Source organism: Thalia democratica, chromosome 9 (assembly GCF_965202585.1).
Source record: "Thalia democratica chromosome 9, ktThaDemo2.hap1.1, whole genome shotgun sequence".
In the NCBI taxonomy this organism is placed as follows: Eukaryota; Metazoa; Chordata; class Thaliacea; order Salpida; family Salpidae; genus Thalia; species Thalia democratica.
In genome coordinates this window covers 4959271-4980378 of record NC_139173.1, presented here as the reverse complement: position 1 = coordinate 4980378, position 21108 = coordinate 4959271, and the positions used below count along the sequence as shown (strand labels likewise).

The following is a 21108-nucleotide window of genomic DNA, read 5'->3' as shown; positions in this document are numbered from 1 at the left end:
TATATTAAATTTAAAGTTATTCATAGTTTTTTTTTAGCTTTTATAGAAATAAAATTTTGAGACTACAAATGTAAGCTCTACTTTTTATGTGAAAACTAGTGATGTACCGAACTCACTATCCGGATCCGGCAGGATCTTGATATGAAAAAAAGTCGGGATCCGGTTCCGGGTCCGGCCAGATCCTAATTTGCAAAAAAAGTCCGGATCCGGGTCCGGCCGGACCCGAAATTGTGAGTCCGGTACATCACTATTTGAAATAAGCGCTGAAATAAAACATGTAAACATAAATTTTACAAATCAAATACTAAAAAAGCTAAGAAAAATCTTAAAACTGCGTTAAAGCGTAATTGTGACGTAACAATTAGCTTTATGCATGCTAAAAATAACTTGCTTGTATTCTTTTAAAACTCGCTAATGTAATTTATTTGTCGTTTATTTCAATCCAGAAGTCGTATTTTACAAAGGTCCTAGATGACCTTAAATTTTATCAACAAAAGAATTTAACTGTATTGAACAAAACTGATTTGTTACACAATTCTAAAAGTTTAAAACAACTGGTATTAAGAATTAATTCTAAAATAAAAATTTGTAAAAAAACATGACAAGATTATTAGTTTAAGATTTAAAAAGTAAATTTATTATAAAAAAAGCTTGTGGCTCTTAGTTAACTTATTTTTGTTGAAGTACAAAACCACAAAACCTTATTTTTGAAACGTAATAGTTTTACTTAATATGATTTTTATCCAGAAATTTTATTATTTACGTATTAAATTTTTTGTATAAATGACTACACATTAAGTAAATAAGACTTTTAAAACAAGTAGTAGTTGATGCATTAATAGTTAATCCGTATTAAGGATCTTTTTAAATATTTGGTATGTTTCATTTAATTTTTCACACAGAAATTTTATATTACACTTTTTGTTTCAAAAGTAAAAATAGTGAAAAGTTCAGAGTTAAACATATACAAAGAGTAACTGAGTTGATACCTTAACAACTTTTATTTTTAGATTTACAAAAAATACATAAAGTTTATTGTTTACTTGATAAAATGTGCATTGTTCAAGTAATACTTACTTATTATTAATAAAAAGTTTAACACCCAAAATACATATATGTTGCATTTTCAGTAGAAAACTTCTTCTCACTTATAAACTACAGTTCATTTTAAACTTTAACTGGTACAATACTAATACACTCAGAAACTACATTGCAATAAGCCAAAATTGTGTTTTTACAATTGACATAAATTATATAGAATATTATTTAGATACTGCTATTTTTTACTTTGTTCTGTATCTAAATACAAACCGTAGGTAGTAATAAAAATTAAAAAGTTGTTAAATTAATGTTTAATGTTTTTAACGTGTTTTCCAATTTTTTAAACTTGTTTAGTAGGAATTACTGCAAAAAAATATTATTAAAAATTATAGCAGGGGTCGGCAAACTGCGGCTCTCGATTTAATTTTCAGCTAAAGACATACTTTTTCTAAACACAAAAAGTTGTGATACAAATTTACAACCTTGCTCTTAATCAATAAGTAATTAGTAGTAGTGTTTTACTTATTTTATCACTTTATTGGTTTGTATTTGTATTTAGTATGGTATTTTTTTATTAACTACTTAAAAAGTTTTACAATAAAAGCGGCTAAGAGAAAACTTTTTTCTAAGCAGCCCGCGAGCAATTTTTAGAAAATTAGCACGCAACTTATGAAATAAAACAAAAACCGATGAAATTACATGTTTCTTGCACCTGAACGTTGTTATGACGTAACAATAAGTTTTATACATGCCAAACAAAACTTGCTTGTATTATTTTAAATCTTTTTAAATGTTTTATTCATCGCTAATTCCAATCCAAAAGTTGTATTTTACAAAGGTCTAGATGACCTTAAGTTTTTGAAAAATATTAAAAAAATTATAAATTAAAAGGTTTTGGAAAATAATGAATAATTAGAAGTTTATCAAAAAAAAATCAAAGATTGTGTTGAAACATACTACTTTATTCTCAAAAAGGAATAAAAAACTTAGTTTAATAAAAAAAATTGTTAAGTACAGAAATACAATGCCAATCTTTAAATTATTAAGTTTTAGAAAGTATAACTTTTGAACAAAACTAGTTAATTTTTAAAAGTTTTAATTTTTAATTTTAATTCTAAATAACAACACTTTAGTTTAGTTAAGCTGTAAGAAAATAAGTAATTGAAAGTATTATAAACCAAACAATCGTTTAATTTTTTATTAGTACAATTATTTCATTTTCTTAAACTGTAGCTTTACATCAAGTTTTTGGTGGCAAAAGAAGAAATAGTATGCACTTCCAGTTTAAACATTTTGTTAAAGAGAAAGTTAATAAGAGCCGTAATATCTTTTGTAAGTTTTTTTTGAAAGTTTAAGAAAAAAACACAACATTTATTGTTTACTTAATTGATTTGACGTTGTTCTAGTAGAATTACTTAAAGCTTTTAAAAATTATTTGATATTCTTACATTTTTAGTATAAACCATTTTTAAGTTGATGTTTTTCTAATTTATAAGAAAATATTTGTTTTAAGTTACGTTTTAATTTTTACCTTTACAAAAGTTATATACTCAGAAGTTTCATGGAAATAAGCAAATAATGTATTTTGCAATAAGTTTTGTGCTTTTGAAACTAGACAAAATATTTTTTTTTAATTTCAAGTTTTATGTTTTTTAAGTAAACATCTAAAAAGTATAGCAAAGTTATATATAGTTTATTATTTTTGAGAAAAAACAATTACTCAGTTTCACCGCAGAGCGGATTTTCAAATTGTAAATCTGTAGTAAAATAATAATGGGAAAAATGGCAATTAATTAAAAATTGGTTTGAATTAAGTTTTTTTACAAAAAGAATTAATAAAAAAATTAAGAATTATATTGATGCTAAACAACCTTTAATTTAAAAACTATTTAATTATAGTCGATAAATAAATATAATTAAACTATGGTACATAGTGGGGTATTGTTTCAAAGATCAAATATCATCTAACTTACAAGTACATAATTAATGTCAAAGTTGTATACGAGCATAAACAGTCACAAATACAATTGTTGTATGTAAAATAGTTTAGTTAGTTTTTATGTGTTTTAAACATTTTAAGATGTTATTTAAATAAAAAGTTTGTTTAAAACTAGTTCGTTATAAGATTACATTCTTTCTTAACGTTTTAAAATTATTATTTAAAAACAATTCTACTCGTAACTATTTATACTCGTATAAAACTTTGATGTTAATTACTTGTAAGTTAGATGATGTTTTGCTTTATGAAATGTTTAACCAGTTAAAAAATAATTAAAATTATTTCAACCTTTTCTAAGCCTTAAAAAAGTATGTTATACAAAAATAGCAACTTTTCTTAATGATTTGAAAATTTTAATCTCTTAAGATATTAAACTTAACTGAGTTATAAAAAGTTTATCTGCACTACTTCAAAAAAAAAAAATTCGTTTGAATGTCAGAAAAAAAAAGTTTCAAATTAAGTTTTAAAACTTAACTACTTAATAACTGTTTATCATAGTTCAAGTTCGTTATTAAAGAAGAAGATCCTGGGAAGAGAAAACTTAACACCTGCCAATTTGACTTCTACATCAACATACTCGAAATTGTGGAAGTTATAAATGCCTACTTTGAAATTCAAAAACCCTCTGTGAGTTTCAACAAGTTCTTTATAAAACTTCCTTTTACTACTTAATTTCTTTGGAAAATAGCAAGAGTTTACATCGTTTGAGTCCAGAAATTTTGTTTGGAAGTAGCCATTTTCTGTTTTCTGGTTGCCAGTATACGTCCAGTATTTGGTTATTGAAATAAATACGTCGTTAGAAAATAAACAAACTTGAATACAACATTTTAAATGCGTACTTATAACCGTAAATATATTTGACAACTATAAATAAGTTTATCAGATTCTGTTGATACTTTATAAGAGAATACTAAAAATTAGAAATTTTCACATACTTAATTTAATAGTTTCATAAGTATATAAAAATTTAGTTACACAAGAAAAAACTTTTGCCTGGAACAGCCGTTTCAGCGTCTAAATGCTTTCTCATCCAGGTAAAAAACTAACAAACTAGTATATATATATAATTAGTTTTTGACTAAAATATTGCTTAATAGAAGTAGCACAAAGAAGTTAAAAATTTTAAAGCTATTTTAATACCAAATTTATCTTAAGCTCTTGATAACCTTAAAGCGTATTTCAGTATGTACTTTACAAAAAAATAACATATTAACGCTTACAACAGAAACTAAACTTTTAAACCATACTTTTTTTTAAATAATTTAAGCATTTGTTTTAATGAGTCTTGTCCTAAAAAATTTTCAGTTTCAAAAGTTTATGCTAGGATAAGCCTGTAAAATTTAGTAAACTTTTGTTAACCTCAAACATTTTAAACTTCAGTAACATTTTAAATTGTAAAAAATTAAACAAATATGTTTTAGTAAGATTATTTTTACTAAAATGAATTAGTTAATATTGAAAATATCTTTAGGTTACGCGCTTAAAATAAACTTTATTAAACTAATTTTGCTTATTATTTTTTTCTGTGTCCTATTTTGTTAAGCACCTTTTAATCTAGTTCAAAAACAACAAAATGTTTTTAAAACCATGTCCAAGTTTGTATAGTTACAAATAAAAGTAAATTGCTTTGAAAATTGGTTGTTAAAGTATAAACATAAAGCTTAATCTAATAATAGATAAGTTTCAAAACAAACTTTTAATTTAAACAACATCTTAACATGTTAAAGAAAAATTCCAAAATAGTTCCAAGATAAATAATATGTTGTTTCAAATAGGCTAATCGCTAAAATGTCAGTAAAAACTAAAATAGTTTTTAGTTCGAAAAATTCAAATCTGCTGACAAGTTCAACCCAGTATTTTCAACTGTGTAGCTTTAAAATGAGTTGAAATAAACTATTTTAAGTCAACCCTAGTTTACCTTGTTTAAGAACACTCAGTGTTAAATTGCAGTTTAAACAATATTGTTTGTCTTAAACAAGCTTTTCATATTTATTTTTGTAATATTAAAAAATTTATAAGCTGCCTTTGGTTAAAGATAAAAAGTGTTTCCAGGTGTATGACTCGATAACCGAAAGGTTATTTCGTAAACTAGGTCCTTGAACCAAATTTTTGAGCGCTTTTTTTTCGTTCAATAATCAATATATAGAGCTATCTTTGTCTGTTATGCTGACTGTTTAATTAATTTGTTGTTCAATAGTCAAAATAGTGCCTTTTAATGGATACTTTTAACTATCATCGCAAAAAAAGTTTGTCAAAACGTTTTGATTTTTCAAAAAAAAAAAGTTTCTTAAAAGCATTGTAAATGTTACAAGGCGACTCTTTAAACATAGAGTTACATAACAGAAAATAAAAACATAAAAACAAAACATTAATTTTAAATACATATATCATTATACTGTGATCATAATTAATTTTAAGAAGTGTTAATAAATATATAACATTAAAATAAATACTTTTGTTAAATAGTTTGCATTTAAAGAACCAGAAGTATTTAAAGCATCTCTTAATGTTCTAAAATCCAGTGATTAAAACACAGCAAGAAAAAATATGATTTATATGTCTTTCAGGTTTAGTTGTATATTTATAACCGAAAAGGTTTTTTTGTGCACCAGGTCCTAGGTCCAAATATTTTGAGCGCTTTTTTTGTCGTTCAATAAACTATACTGTTTAAAATAAAACAATTAATCAATATATATTGTTTATTGGTCGATAACAAAAAGCGCTCAAAAAATTTGGTCTAAGGACCTGGTGTACAAATTATCGGTTATCGAGACGTTCAACAGTACAAAGTATAAAAATAAAAATTCTTAAAGTACGCTCAGTAATGTTACACTTTTATTATATTTAAATTCTTATTAATTAATAAAATTCAATCTTTTATAAGTAACATTAACTGAAAAAATATATTTCTTAACTTTTGATATGGTATACAATATTCTAGCTTGTTTTGTGTAGCCTAATATTTTTAATGGCTAAATGTACTATTAAAATTTAATAACCTAAATCTTCTTATTTCATGTTTAGTTTCTTTACTCTTTTTATGTTAAATTTCTTACAAACATGATAGATACCTTATTGCTTTTAAATGTCTCCCTGTTAATTTGTTTTAAGACTCTACTATAGCTAACGTTTGTTCAGCAAAATAAAACTATTTTATAATCATTATAAAAAATCTTAGCTGCTAACACAAGAAAAGTAATTAATCAACAGTTAGACCTAAAATCTAACATTTTTTGTTATATTTTATAAGCACAAAAACTGTTGCGAACCTACCTTAGTCCTCATTTATAAAAACAAATATTAACAAAAATGTACAAGTTATGGTTATATATATGTCCATGTTGAATATTCTAAAAATTTATTTCTAATAAATACTTTTGACTAATTAAAAGAAGTTGACAAAACGTATACCATTTTGTAACTAATTTGAAATAAAGTTTTCTAGTATACATAATAGTCTTCACAAGTGTAAAAAGTAAAGTAGTAGCTAATGGTTGAAATACAAAATGATAGTTGTAATAAAAGCTCCTTATTGAAAATTTTGCCGCCTTATTGAAAGACATGAGTCCTAAAACTAAAGGGACTGTAGAAGATATCATATTATTACATCTGTAAAGACATAAACAAGTTTTATGACGTGATATTGTCGAGATGCTTAATTAAGTAAGTAATTTTTACTATAAAATAGTAAGATTTCGAAATTAGTTTACTTAAAAACTATTACTGTTTGCTATACTTAAACATAAGTTTTAAAAAGTACTTAAACTTTTTTAACAATTCTTAGTTTTTTTAAATCAAATTATAAAATATTTATTTGTTAGTTGACCCAGTGTTTATAGCACACTGGCAGCCTTTTGTAAGACGCGGGCAACTTTTCTTTCAAAAGATAAAAAATACCATTTAAAAAAAAGTCTTCCGCGGGCCGCAGTTATTTTTAAAGCTTATAGTTAATAGTAAAATATGATTATTTTAGACTAGAGCCGTTATAAAAAATGCAATAAAAAAGCACTAGCAATTACTAGTTCTTAGAGGTTAAATAGCAAGTCATTTTTACCACAAAAACTTTTATAGTTCTTAAATGCTTTTGCTGAAAATCACACTGCTGACCACAGTTTGCCGACCAATGGTTTAGAGTTTAACAGACAACATTTGAGTATAATAAAAAGACAGGTAAATCATCACATTTAAATTTACACGATTAGTATTGCTTCTTAGAATGTTTTTAAAATATGCTGTGTGCTAGTAAATGTTAGAAACATAATTATATTTAGTTTCAGTAAATTAAAATATCATTTAGTAGTTTTTAGTTTGTTTTAAAACGCATAAAACTCTGTGCACAAGGTTTAAATATAATTTACTAATAACTATTTTCTAAGGAAATAAAAATAATTATTGACAAATTTTAAAATATTGGTGTACTAAAAAATTTGCAGCAATTCTCTCAAAGCTACAGAACTTAAAAAAACACATATAACTACATATATGTTACTATTGAAATTCATAAAAAACTTATCATTTTATGACTTTTTCAAAAATTCATTAATTTTTTTAAAACAAAATTAGTGATTGTATTTTATGTAGCTAAACTGTTTTAATGTGAAAATTTGACTGTGTTTATTTTTTATTTTTGGTGCAATAGTTCAGCATTAAACTTTTTATTCTTGAATTATTTTTTGCTAGATTAGTGCAGAAGTTGGCAAACTGCGGCCCGCGAGAATTTTGCTTTCAGTGGGATGCGGCCTATGAAAAGTAACATGCGGCTTATAGTGGGTTACATGACAATTCAAATTCGGACAATTCAAATTCCGACAACTCAAACTCTTAAAAAAATAATTAGAAGACTATATCTTAAAAAATAATATAAAATAAATAAAAAATGCTTATGTAGACCTTATCAATATCTACAAGCCACTTTTTTTTCAAATTATTAAATACTTTTTAAGATACTTTGAAATTACTAAAAATCACTATTTTTTTTACTTTATTTGAACCATATATCAAAAAATATTTAATTTTTTGCAAAAAGAAGAAAATGGCTTGTAGATATTAATAGGACCTACATATGTATTTTTTATATTTGACAAATGTGCATTACTTTTTTAGTTGTTGCCCTTTCATTTTTTTTCTAAGAATTTGAGTTGTCCGAATTGGAATAGTCGTGCACCCATTATTCTGGGGTCTGAAATTAAGAGTAAAAACTAAATAGACTTGTTTATCAATCTTCATGTTTTTATGAGTCAAAACTCAAACTGCGCCCCGCAAATATTTTATTTTAAAATTTTGTCCGCGACCATTAAATGCCTGCCGACCCCTGGATTAGCTGCAGAAGTTGTTTTTTCTGTAGGTAAACATAGTTTTCATTTATAATTTAATTACTAAATTAAACTTTAAAGTATTTCATAACTGTTATACTAATAAGTTTTTATAACTATCTGAATGCAGTTAAGACTTGTTTATTTTGGAATGGTTGGACCAATAAATAATTTTAACAATGCAAATCTTAAATGTTATTATACTAAGAAAATGTATTTTCAAAACTGAAATTTTGACTGGTTTTCTGTGCGACCTGAGAAAAAAAATGAAGAAAAAATACAAAAAAGATTATTCTTTTATTGTTATTAGATTTTTTTGCTTATTTTAACAACTTAATTTAGAAACATCTTAAATTTTTGTTTTTAAAACATGCTGTTGTCAAGTTAAAAAACATTTGTAGGTAACAAATTTATGCTAGGCGGTCCGCAGTTTGCCGGGTTTAGACGAATATTTTATATTAATAAATTGAATATACAAAAACTTAAAATACATCTTGACTGAGCTAAATTTTCTAGTTATATTGATTTCTTATTTTTCATGCTTTATAGTATGCAACTCTTTCAAAAAACCAAGTACTAATACACTCGCAAAAACAATTAAAAACATTTACATTTTTACTAATTTAAACAAATTTAACCATAATATAAAACATATCCCATAATTAATTTATAAATGTATGTAAACACAATCTTATAAACACATATAAAATTACAACTCCTTTATTTTTACATTTTAACAAACAATAAATGCACTAAAATATTTTATAAGAATCTTAAAGTTCACATATATTGCAGTAAATAAAAAATACATTTATGTAAAATACGAAAGACAAATGTTATAAATGTGTAGAAATTAAAAGACAGTTTACAAGACTTTTTTTTGTACAAATAAATATCAACGGCACCAACATACAAATAAAAATTTAAAAAAGTCATTTAATACTAAACTTGTGTCCAAAACTGTTAGAATAATTACAATGAAAAATATATTTACTAATTATTAAAATATAAAAGCACAAGTTTTAAAAATAACACTTTTACTAGTGCAGCTACTACTTAAAACTTAACATTTTTTATGTTATCAATTAAAAACTTTACTTGACCTAAAGTTTATTAAAAGTTTTAACATAAAACGAATTGAAATATCTAATAACATCATAACCATTAAGTCTAAACTGGAAAAGGTAAATAAAAATTTTGAAAACTATGTATAAAATTAATTTTCTAATTAGAAAATAATTTTCATAACATGCTGTAACTTTTTTGGAGTCTTTACTTAACATTAAAAATTTATTACAGTAAAAAGAAAGTTCGGTTTAAGTTAGTTTTCCAAAAACAATCAAGTTATGTTAAATTTCTATCACCTTAAAATGTTAAAAACAAAACTTATGGTGCTGCTGTAAGAAAATAAAAAAAATATATTTTTACAATAAAAGTTATTGTAGGATAATAAGTATGTAAGTCAGATGAAAATAATCTTATTATTTTTCTAGTATTTTATTTAATTAATATTAAATCCCTGTTTAATTACTTAAGGAGTAAGAGTTAAGAGCAGTTTAACTAAATTTAAGAGCTGACATTCAATTAAAAATCCCCTTAATTAAAACTTTACTTTAACAGGGACCATTTTATCTGGGTTGAGATCTGACTTTTGGCTGATTGAATGACCTGTGGAATTTTTTCAATTTAGAAATTGTTTTGATACTTCCCTTGAAATAATCACATGAGGATTTATAATTCCAAGATAATTATAACTTGTAGATGTAATTAATATAAATATCTAGCTTAAAATTAACTTGGCTAAAAAAATCTTAAAATGTACTTTGAAAACTTTATTAAAATCTTTTATCAAATTTTAAACAAACTATTTTTACCAAAGTTAATTTTACAAGTATATATTACTGTTAAAAATTTCAATTTATTCAGAAAAATTTGTAATTATGTATGTATTATATTATATCAATATTTTCATTTTAAAATGAACTGTCAAAAAAAAACAACAAACAAAAGTACCTGTGAAATGCTCTGTTCAGCTAGTGGCAAATCATCACCTCTCATGACAATCTGGTCCAACACCTGGTTTGAGTCCACCTGCATAATAAAAAATATATAATTAAGTTAAATCTTATTATTACATTGTTTATTGGTCTACATAAACACAAATATGTATGTACTTATAATAACGAATACAATAACAAATCTGCATAACAACATAATAAAAATATTAATAATTTATGATTTAATGTGCATAGTAACATAAGTGTAGCTAGTATGTGTAAATAATAATTTTATTATAAATTTTTAACCTGCATGACAACCCCACAGTCAACCATTTCGTCCAAGATCAGCAGTATCGAGTCCAAGTGCTTCAACAAGGACTTTTTCTCAACCTATTGCAATTAAAAGTTATTTTGGAAGGGAATACTTAGTCTACTTTCTTAACATACTATTAAATTTACAAACTTTTTAGTTACAAGACAAACATATCAAGTTGTTTAAAACTAAAGTTATAATGTCAATTTTCAAATTTCCTTTCATTAAAATAAATAAACAAAGTTTAAATAATGATCAGAGTTTTTTATGTTATTATCACTAGAACATAGGTAAAAAACTACTTAATTAAAACTATTGAATTAAACAATCAAGTTTATGTTCTCACCTGTTTTCTCAGTAGAGTGTTGATTGAATCGTACAAACACTGGAGCACCGCAGTGAGGAGAAGTTCATTTTCAGTTGATGAACCGACTACATAGAAGAACAAGTCTACATTTCCCTGCAACATAATGAAATCAGATATACATTTATTATATAATATTAAGTAGAGGAACTTACATTTCCGTTTGATAAAAAGCTAAAAAAAAATATATATTTATATACACCATGACAATTGTTTAAGTAATAAGCTTTTTAAGATTGAAAAATTTAAACCTTGTATACAACAGTGAATCCTTCAAATAAAGAAGTCTCACTGCCTTGTAGGTTTTATCAGACAAAAATTTAAATATAACACTTTAATATAAATTTAAATCGTATGTAATTGATAAATAAATCAAACCTTGTAAACAACAGTGAGTCCTTCCAACAAAGCAATCTCACTGTCGGCTTTGTGAGTTTTATCGAACACAAGTTTCTCGAAATTCTTCTGTTCCCTCAACGACGGGTATATTGTGTCGTCATAATACTTGGCCAGCAGCCTCGAGCCGTCGTTGTCCATGATCATGATTGCTTTGATGTTGTAAAGGGATGGACAGTCGGTCATTTTTTATTTTAATATAAATGGTCTGTGTGGGATAAACTGTTTCTAATCTGTGAGTGGTTTGAAAAGTCTGTTTTGAAATCAATATTTTGAAAACTATTAAATTATTATTTATTTAGTACTTCTTTGTTATGAAAGAAAAACTATAGGATTTAAAAACTGTGAAGTAATGAGAATGCTAAAACAATTTTGTGCAAAAAAAAGGTTGCAACTTGACGAGTTTGAACAAAAAAGCCTGAGTTATCTGTGCAGAGTATAAATAAATTAAGTGAAAAAAGTTAAGTGAAAAAAAGTATATTTATTTTAATCATCAACTTGTAAGGAGTGGCAATTTATTTTCACTTAACAATGTAAGGATTGAATTTAAGTATCTTAAATGGCTTCATACTATTCTTAAGACAAATACAAAAAATATAAGTTTTTTTTGAACATTTTGATATAACCAAAAAAAAAACTATTCCGAATAAGCTTAGGTAATATTAAAAAGTGATAACTTTATATTTTTCTAAAACCTAAAACAGAATAAAATCTTTCGAAAATGCATAATAGAAAATAAAGTACTTTTAAATGATGCATAAGTTTAAAGGAGCAGAATAAAATTGGAGCAACATTTTGGTACTATAAACTATAAATCAATTAAAAATAAAATCAAGCACTTCAGATAATACTAATTCAGGGAATAAAATTAAATACTACAAAGAGTTAAAATAAGAAAAAAAATGTACCACATTCAACTTAAACTAAAAAATATGACAAGTTATATAGTCATTTAAAATATGTGAATAAAATTGAGGTTGGATATCAAATTATAACTCTGTACATTTATATATAAAAAAACTAGTGCTTGCTTCAAAAAATGTAAAAATGACTAGACAAAAATATTGATTACTGCTTATATAGATTTTTAAAACAAGACACAGGTTGTTAATAAAAGTTATTTGAAATAAACACAAAAAAATGTAATAAGAAGCTCACTCATCTTATTATGTAGGTAGATCTATGCTTTATATACAAAATAGTTTGCTGTATAAATAAAAAACTTTAAGTTAAATGATTTAAACTATTAAACAAGTGTATTGAGAATATTATGTGAATGTTTATGAAAATTATACAAATAACATTTAGTTTTTGATTATTCAGCTAAAAATAGGCAACTATACATAAATACTAAAAAATTAAACACAATATGAACATCTGTTGAGAAATTATCAAACCAAAATCATTGACAGTTTGTTTAGTTTAAACATTCAATTCAAACTAATTAACTCATTAAAATTTTTATGCATTAAAGCAAACATTAAACATACTCAAAAAATAAGCTAAATTTTCTCACTACTGCCACCATGTAAGCTAGCAGTAGTGTTTTCTAACTTCTGTTCTTTTTTCACCATATTTTCAGTTTTATTTTGTACTGGTTTATCCAATTGTTCTGTCCTATTTTCATTTTGTTCACTTTCTTCAACGTCCAGAGCATGCAAGAGCTCTTCCAACTTTTTAGATTTTCTTTCTTCATTTGCCTCTATAAGATGGTACAAATGTTCTGTAAGGTCTTCCTTCAAAGTTGTCTTCTTGTGGAGGTCCATCTTTGACTGGATGTATTCTTGTTCAGCCTGAATATTAAAATTAGTTTAAAAAACATTTAGGTTTTTATAGTTGACAATTCTAGTTTTGCCGCAAATTAAATTTTTGTTTTTTGTATATTTTTTTAGTTATAATAAAACTAATCAGGTTAATTGAAATATTATCTGAAAGTTCTTCTACATTTGTCTTGTCACTTTTTTATTAAAAATATATAAAGAAGACTATTAAAATAAATAAATCATAAAATTAGTTTTTAAATTAATGCACAAAAACTAAACTGGTACTTGTTTATCATACTTGTTTATGCTTATAAACATAATAGTTTTATTTCTTATATAATAAAATCAAAAAAAAAACCTGTTCAAATCTTTTTTTAGCCTGGTTGTACTCGTAACAAGCATCGTCTATCTTATCCCTCACAACAGAAACATCATTACTCAATAATTGATCCAACTTTGCCAGTTCTGCCTGCACCTTCACAAGCTTGCTGGATTCTGCCAACGCTTTCTTCTTCCTCATGGCAATTTCTTTTGACAGCAGGTCTTTCTTTCTCCTGTTCTTTTCTTCCATTTCTTTTTGCCTCCTGTGGACATTTTCCAATTTCTGCATTTCTTTGTTTTGTACTTCTTTTTCGTCTGTTATGAGCTCTTTTTCTTTTATTTCCTCAGAACTTTGTGTTTGGGCTTGGGTTTCTGGTTTTACTGAGGTCTTCTCAGTTGGCTGTTTTTCTTCAACACTCTCAACAACTTTTTCTTCCACTTCACATTTCGCCTTGCCCAAATAAGCTGATTGAGGCAAGGTTTTATCAGCTTTTTGCTTTGGTTTAACAGGTCTTTTATTGATAGGTTTCTTGTTGCTTTGTTGAGTGGTTTTCCTGATAACTGGTTTCACTATTTTTGGACCTTCACCGCCAGCTTTCTGCATTCGTTTCAAATCTGCATCTGTGAAGCCTTGCCAGTCAGCCATTTTATATGCAATTATCTTAATTTTATTTAAAGTTTAATAGTGCATGTAGGCTATCAAATATTAGTTGTTAATTAGTTTTAAAGTGATACTATTAATTTGAAAATATAGTAATTAAATATAAAGGTAATAATGCAAAATTAGTTTTACATGAGATATTTTTGAGCACAATACACACTAAAACTACTTTTTAAATATATAAAACAATTTCTACTTAAATTGTAAAAAAATCAAGGAAAAATCCACAATCATTTTATTAATAGTATGTACTGTATTTAATAAAAAAACAATAAACTAACATTTCTGTTTAAAAACATGAAATAGAATGTTGTTAAAAAGTTAATATATCATTTAAAAGCAGTATTTTTATATGTGCCATCTAGTAGATATTTATTAAAAAATTGGTTAGAAATAAAACTTACACCACTTTTATATTAGAACTTAATTATCAAAATATTAATTTCAAAACTTACATGTTCACAAAGCGTGCTTTGATTTTTTTAACAACACTTAAACAATAATAACAATCAATATTAAACTTATAAACAAAATGAGTCATCAAATGCTTATCTGAGTCAGATTAATATATAAGTTTTAATTTACAGAGCAAACTTAGTTTGCAGCTATGTAAAACCTGCAATCAATATTTACAAACTAAAAAAAATTACTCTTTGTGTGCAACAAGAATAATAAGCTCAAAAAAACTTAGACTTAATATATTTTACATGCGTAAGCAAGTTAACTTATTGATAATTTTGTAAGCAAAAAACTTACTGTTTTAAGAAAAAAGAGCTGTTTAAGTTAATTTAAATTTTTTTTCTTAATAAAATTTGACCTATTTTTAAGTAGAGCCTGGATAAATAAAAAGAATTATATTTATTTAGAAAAATTAATAACAAGCTTTACCGGATCCAAACTCTTGTCCAGTTGAAACATTCTTAAAATCAAGATTCAGCGCAGACCAAAAACTTTTTTTTCTCAAATATAGTTTTGGTCATATACAGATATTGGCCAGCTACCTGGCGCGGTAAAAAACTTATTTAAACCACATCATATTTTTTAACATTTCAACTTAGTTTTAACTTAAATCTAGACTGGGTTACTTAGGGAAGCGTTCAAGCTTTCAAAAGGCATATTACAAAAAAAAAACTTCAAAGTTTACTCATTGTGAAGTGAAAAATTATATTAATATATAGATACTTATATTAAACAAAACAATCTACAGCCTAAAAATGCTGATTAAAAAAAAAACAAGTTAACAGAAACTTATTTGAGTAATTTTAAATCTTCTTAATATACAACAACAAGTTATTTTTCAATAAAATTTTACAAAATTTAAAACTATGTAAAAAACCATAAATATACTTTTTTAACTTATGTTAAAGGCATTCTAATTTTTTCAATAAAAATATTTTAGTTTCTTTGACCTACTTTTAGAAGTCCTGAATGATTTTTTTTTAGAGGAAATTAAAATGCAAAAACATAATTTTATATTAGCAAAAATTACAGCAGGACTGCCACTCTTTAAGTCATAAAATCTGTCCTAAAATATTTACAAACTGCCTTGAACTGATGTCCTGAGTCATCCTGAACTTTTTCCAGCCCTTAAAAATTTACTGTTCATATCATTATAAATCAAGTTCTTTAACAAAATAAGACAATATTGAAACTAAATCTCATTCAAAATCTAGAACAAACCGGGTTTAGATTTTCAGAAATATCTTGAGTTTTTTACAAAACAAAAAAAAACTATCCTGAGTCAGCCTGAGTTGAAAAAAACAAACTTAAAACATCCTGGATTATAATGAGCCATCCTGAGATTTAAAAAAAATTAATACATCCTGAGTGTGTGGCTACCTTGATGTTGATGTCAGTAAAACAAGTACCTGAAATATTGAAACATAACAGCCAAAAAATTATAAGCACATATTTTAAAAAGAAAGCTTACAATACTTTTAGGTCTCAGTGTATTGACTTGTTTTTTAAGGTCATTTTATGTAAAAATATGATTGCTTTATTTAGTGGAAAGTTATATATATTTAAGATAAAAGTCTTTGTAGTATAAATCTACTGAAAAGACTGTAAAGCTACTTTAAATGTGTTTTTTAACAAGAAAAACTTAAATGATACGAAAAAAATTCTGTTTTTATAATATATTTTTTGTATCTAATCAAAATTTTGTTACTTTACATTTAGTGATTTTTGTTTGCAATTCCTACTTTTTTTTAAGTTTCTTAAATTTCAGGTTTTTGCCTAAATTGTCAAGTTACAGGTTTTTTAACAACCCTGGTGCTAGGTTATACTTTAGCAGACTTACTGCTTAAAAGCAAATTTTGAAATTTGAAATATTTAACATTACCAAGTTCTCAATCTTATTCTGATTATGTTATTTCAAACATTATATTATACAAAAGATTCCTGCAGTGAAAATTAAATGTCAAACTCATGAGAAAAGTTAAATTGAGACTATAACAAAATGTTTATATTTTGACAATTATTAATTTCAAATATAAATAATTATTTTAATTTTACATTTAGATTAAAACTTATGAAAATGTCAACTTAAATGAAAAATTTAAAACAAAACTATATAAGACATTAACTCTCTTTAGGTTCCAATTTTTTAGATTTATTATATGTAGGCTACAGTGATTGTTGTGACTTTTATATAAAAAAGAACTTGATTAAGATTGTAATTTATGTATTTTGGACTTATGTACAATTTCCTTGCCAATTTTTTTTGAGAATCTTCTTCAAGGTTTTTAAAAGTACACATTTTTGAGTCTAATTTTAGTTTAAAGTTAAGTTTAAAAACATTGAAAACATATCTGTAAGATACTGTTTTATGTGTTTTTTTAATAAAAATGTTTGATGATGACAAAAAAGTTGTATCTCTATGGTAGATTTTTTGCGTCAAATTAAAATTTTACTATTTAACATGTAAAAATTGTTTAGAATTCCAGGTTTTTTAGTGATTTTTGCTCAAATCTCAAGGTTTTTTCAAAATTTCTCAAATTCCAGGTTTTATGGCAACCCTGACTTACAAATGTTTGAACTCTACTTTAAAAATATACTTTGTTGCTAAGCTTGTAACTTTAGACTTCTTATAAATCTAATTCTGCATAAAATATACCCAAACTTTGCAAAAAATCTATTTAATATAAAATGAAAAAAATATAGTGATGTTAAAACTTTGTATACTTTTAACTTATAAAAACAATATTAAAAAACAAGTACAGTCGCTTTTTAATTTTATAATTTTTAATGTTATAACTTAAAATTTTTTGAGCTTTAATCCATCATTTTTTAGGTAAACTTCACAGACCAAATCCACAGTAAAATCAAAATTTGAATCACATTTTTACTATGCTAACTTATGCAGCCCAAAAAAACATCAATAAAATAACCTTGAATTTACAACAATAGTATTTGTATTAGTAAGAAGTAAAAAAACATTAATTTTAAATGATAGTTTGAATAAGAAAGTTAAAATACAACTATAGTAATACTTTAGCAAAATTTAAATTTCTTGATCAGTTATTAATGAACATGTCATATAGTTTTGATATTTTTATATTGTCTAAGTAAAACTTATACACAGCTAAAATAAAATTAACACATAGATAAATTTGAGGGACTGTGATTAAAATATATAAAAAAAAATTTTAATGATCCATTTGTACAAAACTTAATCTTCATAAAAGATTATTAACATTATTTTGTTAATTTAAGTTGTTATATGTTAATTTCAACTGTATTTAAATGAAAATAGATTTTAATTATTTAGCAAACCAAAACACTAGAAAATTACATGTAAGAGTACCAAAAGAAAAAACTAGATGTTTTTTACCAAAAAATTCAAACGAATCTTTAGTATATCTAACTTACAACTTGTTATTATTAACATTTTAGCTACAGTGTAACTAAATAGGTAATTTTTTAATACGTCAGCTTGCATATAAAAATGACTTTTCTGGCTTATAGTTGCTTTGATAACTAAATTACCAGGATTACAACCTTTCTTTTACGAAAAAGAATTTACTTGGTTGTATTACAACAGCTTGAAAAAGCTGTTTATTATTTATATTTCATTTTTTATACTTATGGAAACTAATACTAAATTATTCTCTTTACTAACTTTGAATTTCTTTATTAAAGATATACTAACAAGGTCGTTAAAATGTCGCAAATTTTTGTCGCAATGAAAGAACGAATAAAGATAGTTTACGAGTATTTTTTATTTGAAAATGTAAGTTTAAATAAATTTAAATCTTTTTAGTCTATTATGCTTGCAAAAGTTATCGAACACTGCGTATTCAAAGTGGTTAATAAGCCTAATTGTATTTTTAACTTTTGTCCTGGACAAGCCGTTAAAAAGGTGTGTACGACTGGATCACCGAAAGTGCACCACACCAGGTCCTCGGACCAAATGTTATGAGTGCTTATATCGTCGTTCAATAAGACATCTTAAAAATAATATATTTTACAATTTTTATATAACTTTTTTTATAACAATTTTTATAACAGATATTTAATTAATTAGAAACTGTAAAAAAATGTTAAAATTTGTTATGTCAGACTTGGTCACTAAATTTTTTAATCTAAAAATAACATATCTCATATATTTTGTTAATTTCAAGTTTATTAAACTCCAAAATTTCAACACCCATATATTTTTTATAATGTTTATTTCAAATTATAAGTATTTGTGTTTAAAAAATCTAGTGTTAATATCTTAAAAATTTTATACTTAGAAGAAATATATACTTAAAATTAAAATAATACATTATTTTGATAATTAAACTTTCATGTAATGTTTTAAAGTAACTATGCATATCTCTGCTGGTGCAAAATCATAAAAACTTGTTTTTATATAAATTGATAAAAAATATTTCAAAACAAAGTTTTGTTCAAATTATTTTCATGAGTTTTAGATTAAAATTATAAATCTGTATATTTCAATTTATCTACTTTAAAAATAATAAAAGCCCGAAGCAAACGGGTCTCAAAATTAGAGATTCACTTTCTTTTGCACAAAGCATCATATTTGCATGAGTTTTAATTGTTTTAACTGAAAACTTTTATCACTAAAAACTTTCTTCTCTACAGCGCTGTTTATAAATGAATAAAACTTTCAGTTTGATCAATCGTTTTTAAGTTAGAATTTTTTTATTGAAGTAAAGTTCAAAAGTGCTATTCTATAAAAAAGCCTAAGTAGCTAAGTTTAGGATCCATCGAAAAAAACTTTAAAATAAGTATGATAGTAACATATTTAATGTTACTGTCATAAAACATAAACTTTAATGACCTTTTGTGTGTAAAAATTACATTTAGTTGGTTTTGCTTACACATACTAATATATTCATCTTTTAAAATAAAAGTTGATCAATCTATAATCTGTATTACCACTTACCTATCAGGTCCTGTTTAATATGAGAATTACAAAGTTTATGTACTAGAAAAACGTCTGAAAAATTAACAGCTCAACTATTTCTCTAAAAATAATTTAATACTCGTTTTTTAAATATCTATAAACTGATATTTTTTAAGTTCAGTTTAAAAGTACTTCTTTTAATGCGATTTGTCTAAAATTTGATGCCTGGTCAAGGCTCATTTGCATGTATGTATATTGTTATAAGTTAAAAAAAAAAAAAAAACGCTAAAGTTGTTTTGTTCTAGGATCTAGTGCACAAAGAACCTTCCGGTTATCGAGTCGTACACCACCGATACCTTTTGACGTGTAACAGAAGGCTCAGTTCAACTTTTGCAAATTAAGTTGCTATGTTCTATACTGAGCAATTAATCTTCAATTCTTTTGTTATAAAAATTCTTCAGCTTTAAATATTTTTTGGTATTTCTTGTTTATATTATAAGATACTAAGCATTAACAAAAAAAAGTATAAAAAAGAATTACTGTTAACTTTATTTAAGTGAGATATATTGAAAAGTTACAAAAACGTTTGTGAAAAGTTTCATATCAGTTCTTATTGAATAAATAAAAGGTGTCAAAAAAATACGACTTTTTTTAATTAAGCTCTTCATTTTGCTTAATGTAAATTTTATCTTGAATGGTGTTGATATAAGTTAATACCTAAGGAACAATACTATTATGTTCAATGTAAAGTAATTATAATATAAAGTTCTGATTTTTATTTATATACTTGTACAGTACAAGTTGTATTTATAAAAACATTTAATTTGACTGGATCAAAAATGTTTGAGCATAATATTAAATATAATTATTATTTTTTAAGTTAACCTTTTTTAAGATAAAAGCCTAATTGTTTTATTTAATCCAGGGTTACTAAAAAGGCAAATCGTAATTAAATTCACTAACTATTTTCAATAAACAAAAACTGGTAGTAAGTGAATAAAAATAGTTTTATAATAAAACATTAAGAGTTTAATATAAATTATAACTACTTTCTAAAGTTATTAAAAATAAAAGTACGAGTAAAAATAGTTAATATTTTGCTATTAATTTTGTAACATTAGAATTGTATAATAAATAAAAAGCTTTATTTTTTTGAATAACCATTTTAATTACAAGTTACTTAGGTATTAAAAATTTATAACTAAAGTATAAACGTCAAAAAAGTGTTCAAAATAAGTAAAAGTAAACTAAGATAAACAAATAGTTTTTTCATTTGTTATTTTTAATACACAGCTGTTATTGTTGTTTTGCATTTGAAAATTTAAATAGAAAAAAAAAACTATTAATAATTTACTTGTAACAGAGCATTCGAGTACAAATAATCTAATTAGTGTGAGAAAGCTATTTAAAAATAAACAAGTATTACTTATTAAATTTTAATAAAAGCATACAGGAAAAATACACATAGGTTGTTCTGTATTGCATTATGATATCATAAAGAAAATAAAAACACTTTTAGCTATACTTTGAACAGTAAAACATATTGTTATAAGAGTATAAATTATTTTTTTTTAATTAGGTA

The 21108-nt window shown here is 24.6% G+C and overlaps 2 protein-coding genes across 3 annotated transcripts; both read right to left on the bottom strand.

The window, feature by feature from the left end:
• Window positions 1–9056: 9056 nt before the first annotated feature.
• LOC145844552 (coatomer subunit zeta-1-like) lies at window positions 9057–12225 on the bottom strand. The gene is made up of 5 exons (XM_082951949.1): window positions 11408–12225; window positions 11012–11125; window positions 10659–10742; window positions 10366–10443; window positions 9057–10020 (listed from the first exon to the last, which is right to left on the bottom strand). The coding sequence occupies exons 1-5, from the start codon at window positions 11609–11611 to the stop codon at window positions 9961–9963; spliced, it is 540 nt and encodes a 179-aa protein (XP_082808075.1). The 5' UTR covers window positions 11612–12225; the 3' UTR covers window positions 9057–9960.
• A 310-nt stretch (window positions 12226–12535) lies between these two features.
• Window positions 12536–15062, bottom strand: LOC145843981 (RAB6-interacting golgin-like). Of its 2 annotated transcripts, XM_082951283.1 has the most exons (3): window positions 15059–15062; window positions 13547–14130; window positions 12536–13218 (listed from the first exon to the last, which is right to left on the bottom strand). In XM_082951283.1, the coding sequence occupies exons 2-3, from the start codon at window positions 14111–14113 to the stop codon at window positions 12928–12930; spliced, it is 858 nt and encodes a 285-aa protein (XP_082807409.1). In that variant the 5' UTR covers window positions 14114–14130; window positions 15059–15062; the 3' UTR covers window positions 12536–12927. The 2 variants fall into 2 exon arrangements, with proteins under 2 accessions (XP_082807409.1, XP_082807408.1); XM_082951282.1 differs by lacking the exon at window positions 15059–15062 and having other exon boundaries at window positions 13547–14201.
• Window positions 15063–21108: the final 6046 nt, after the last annotated feature.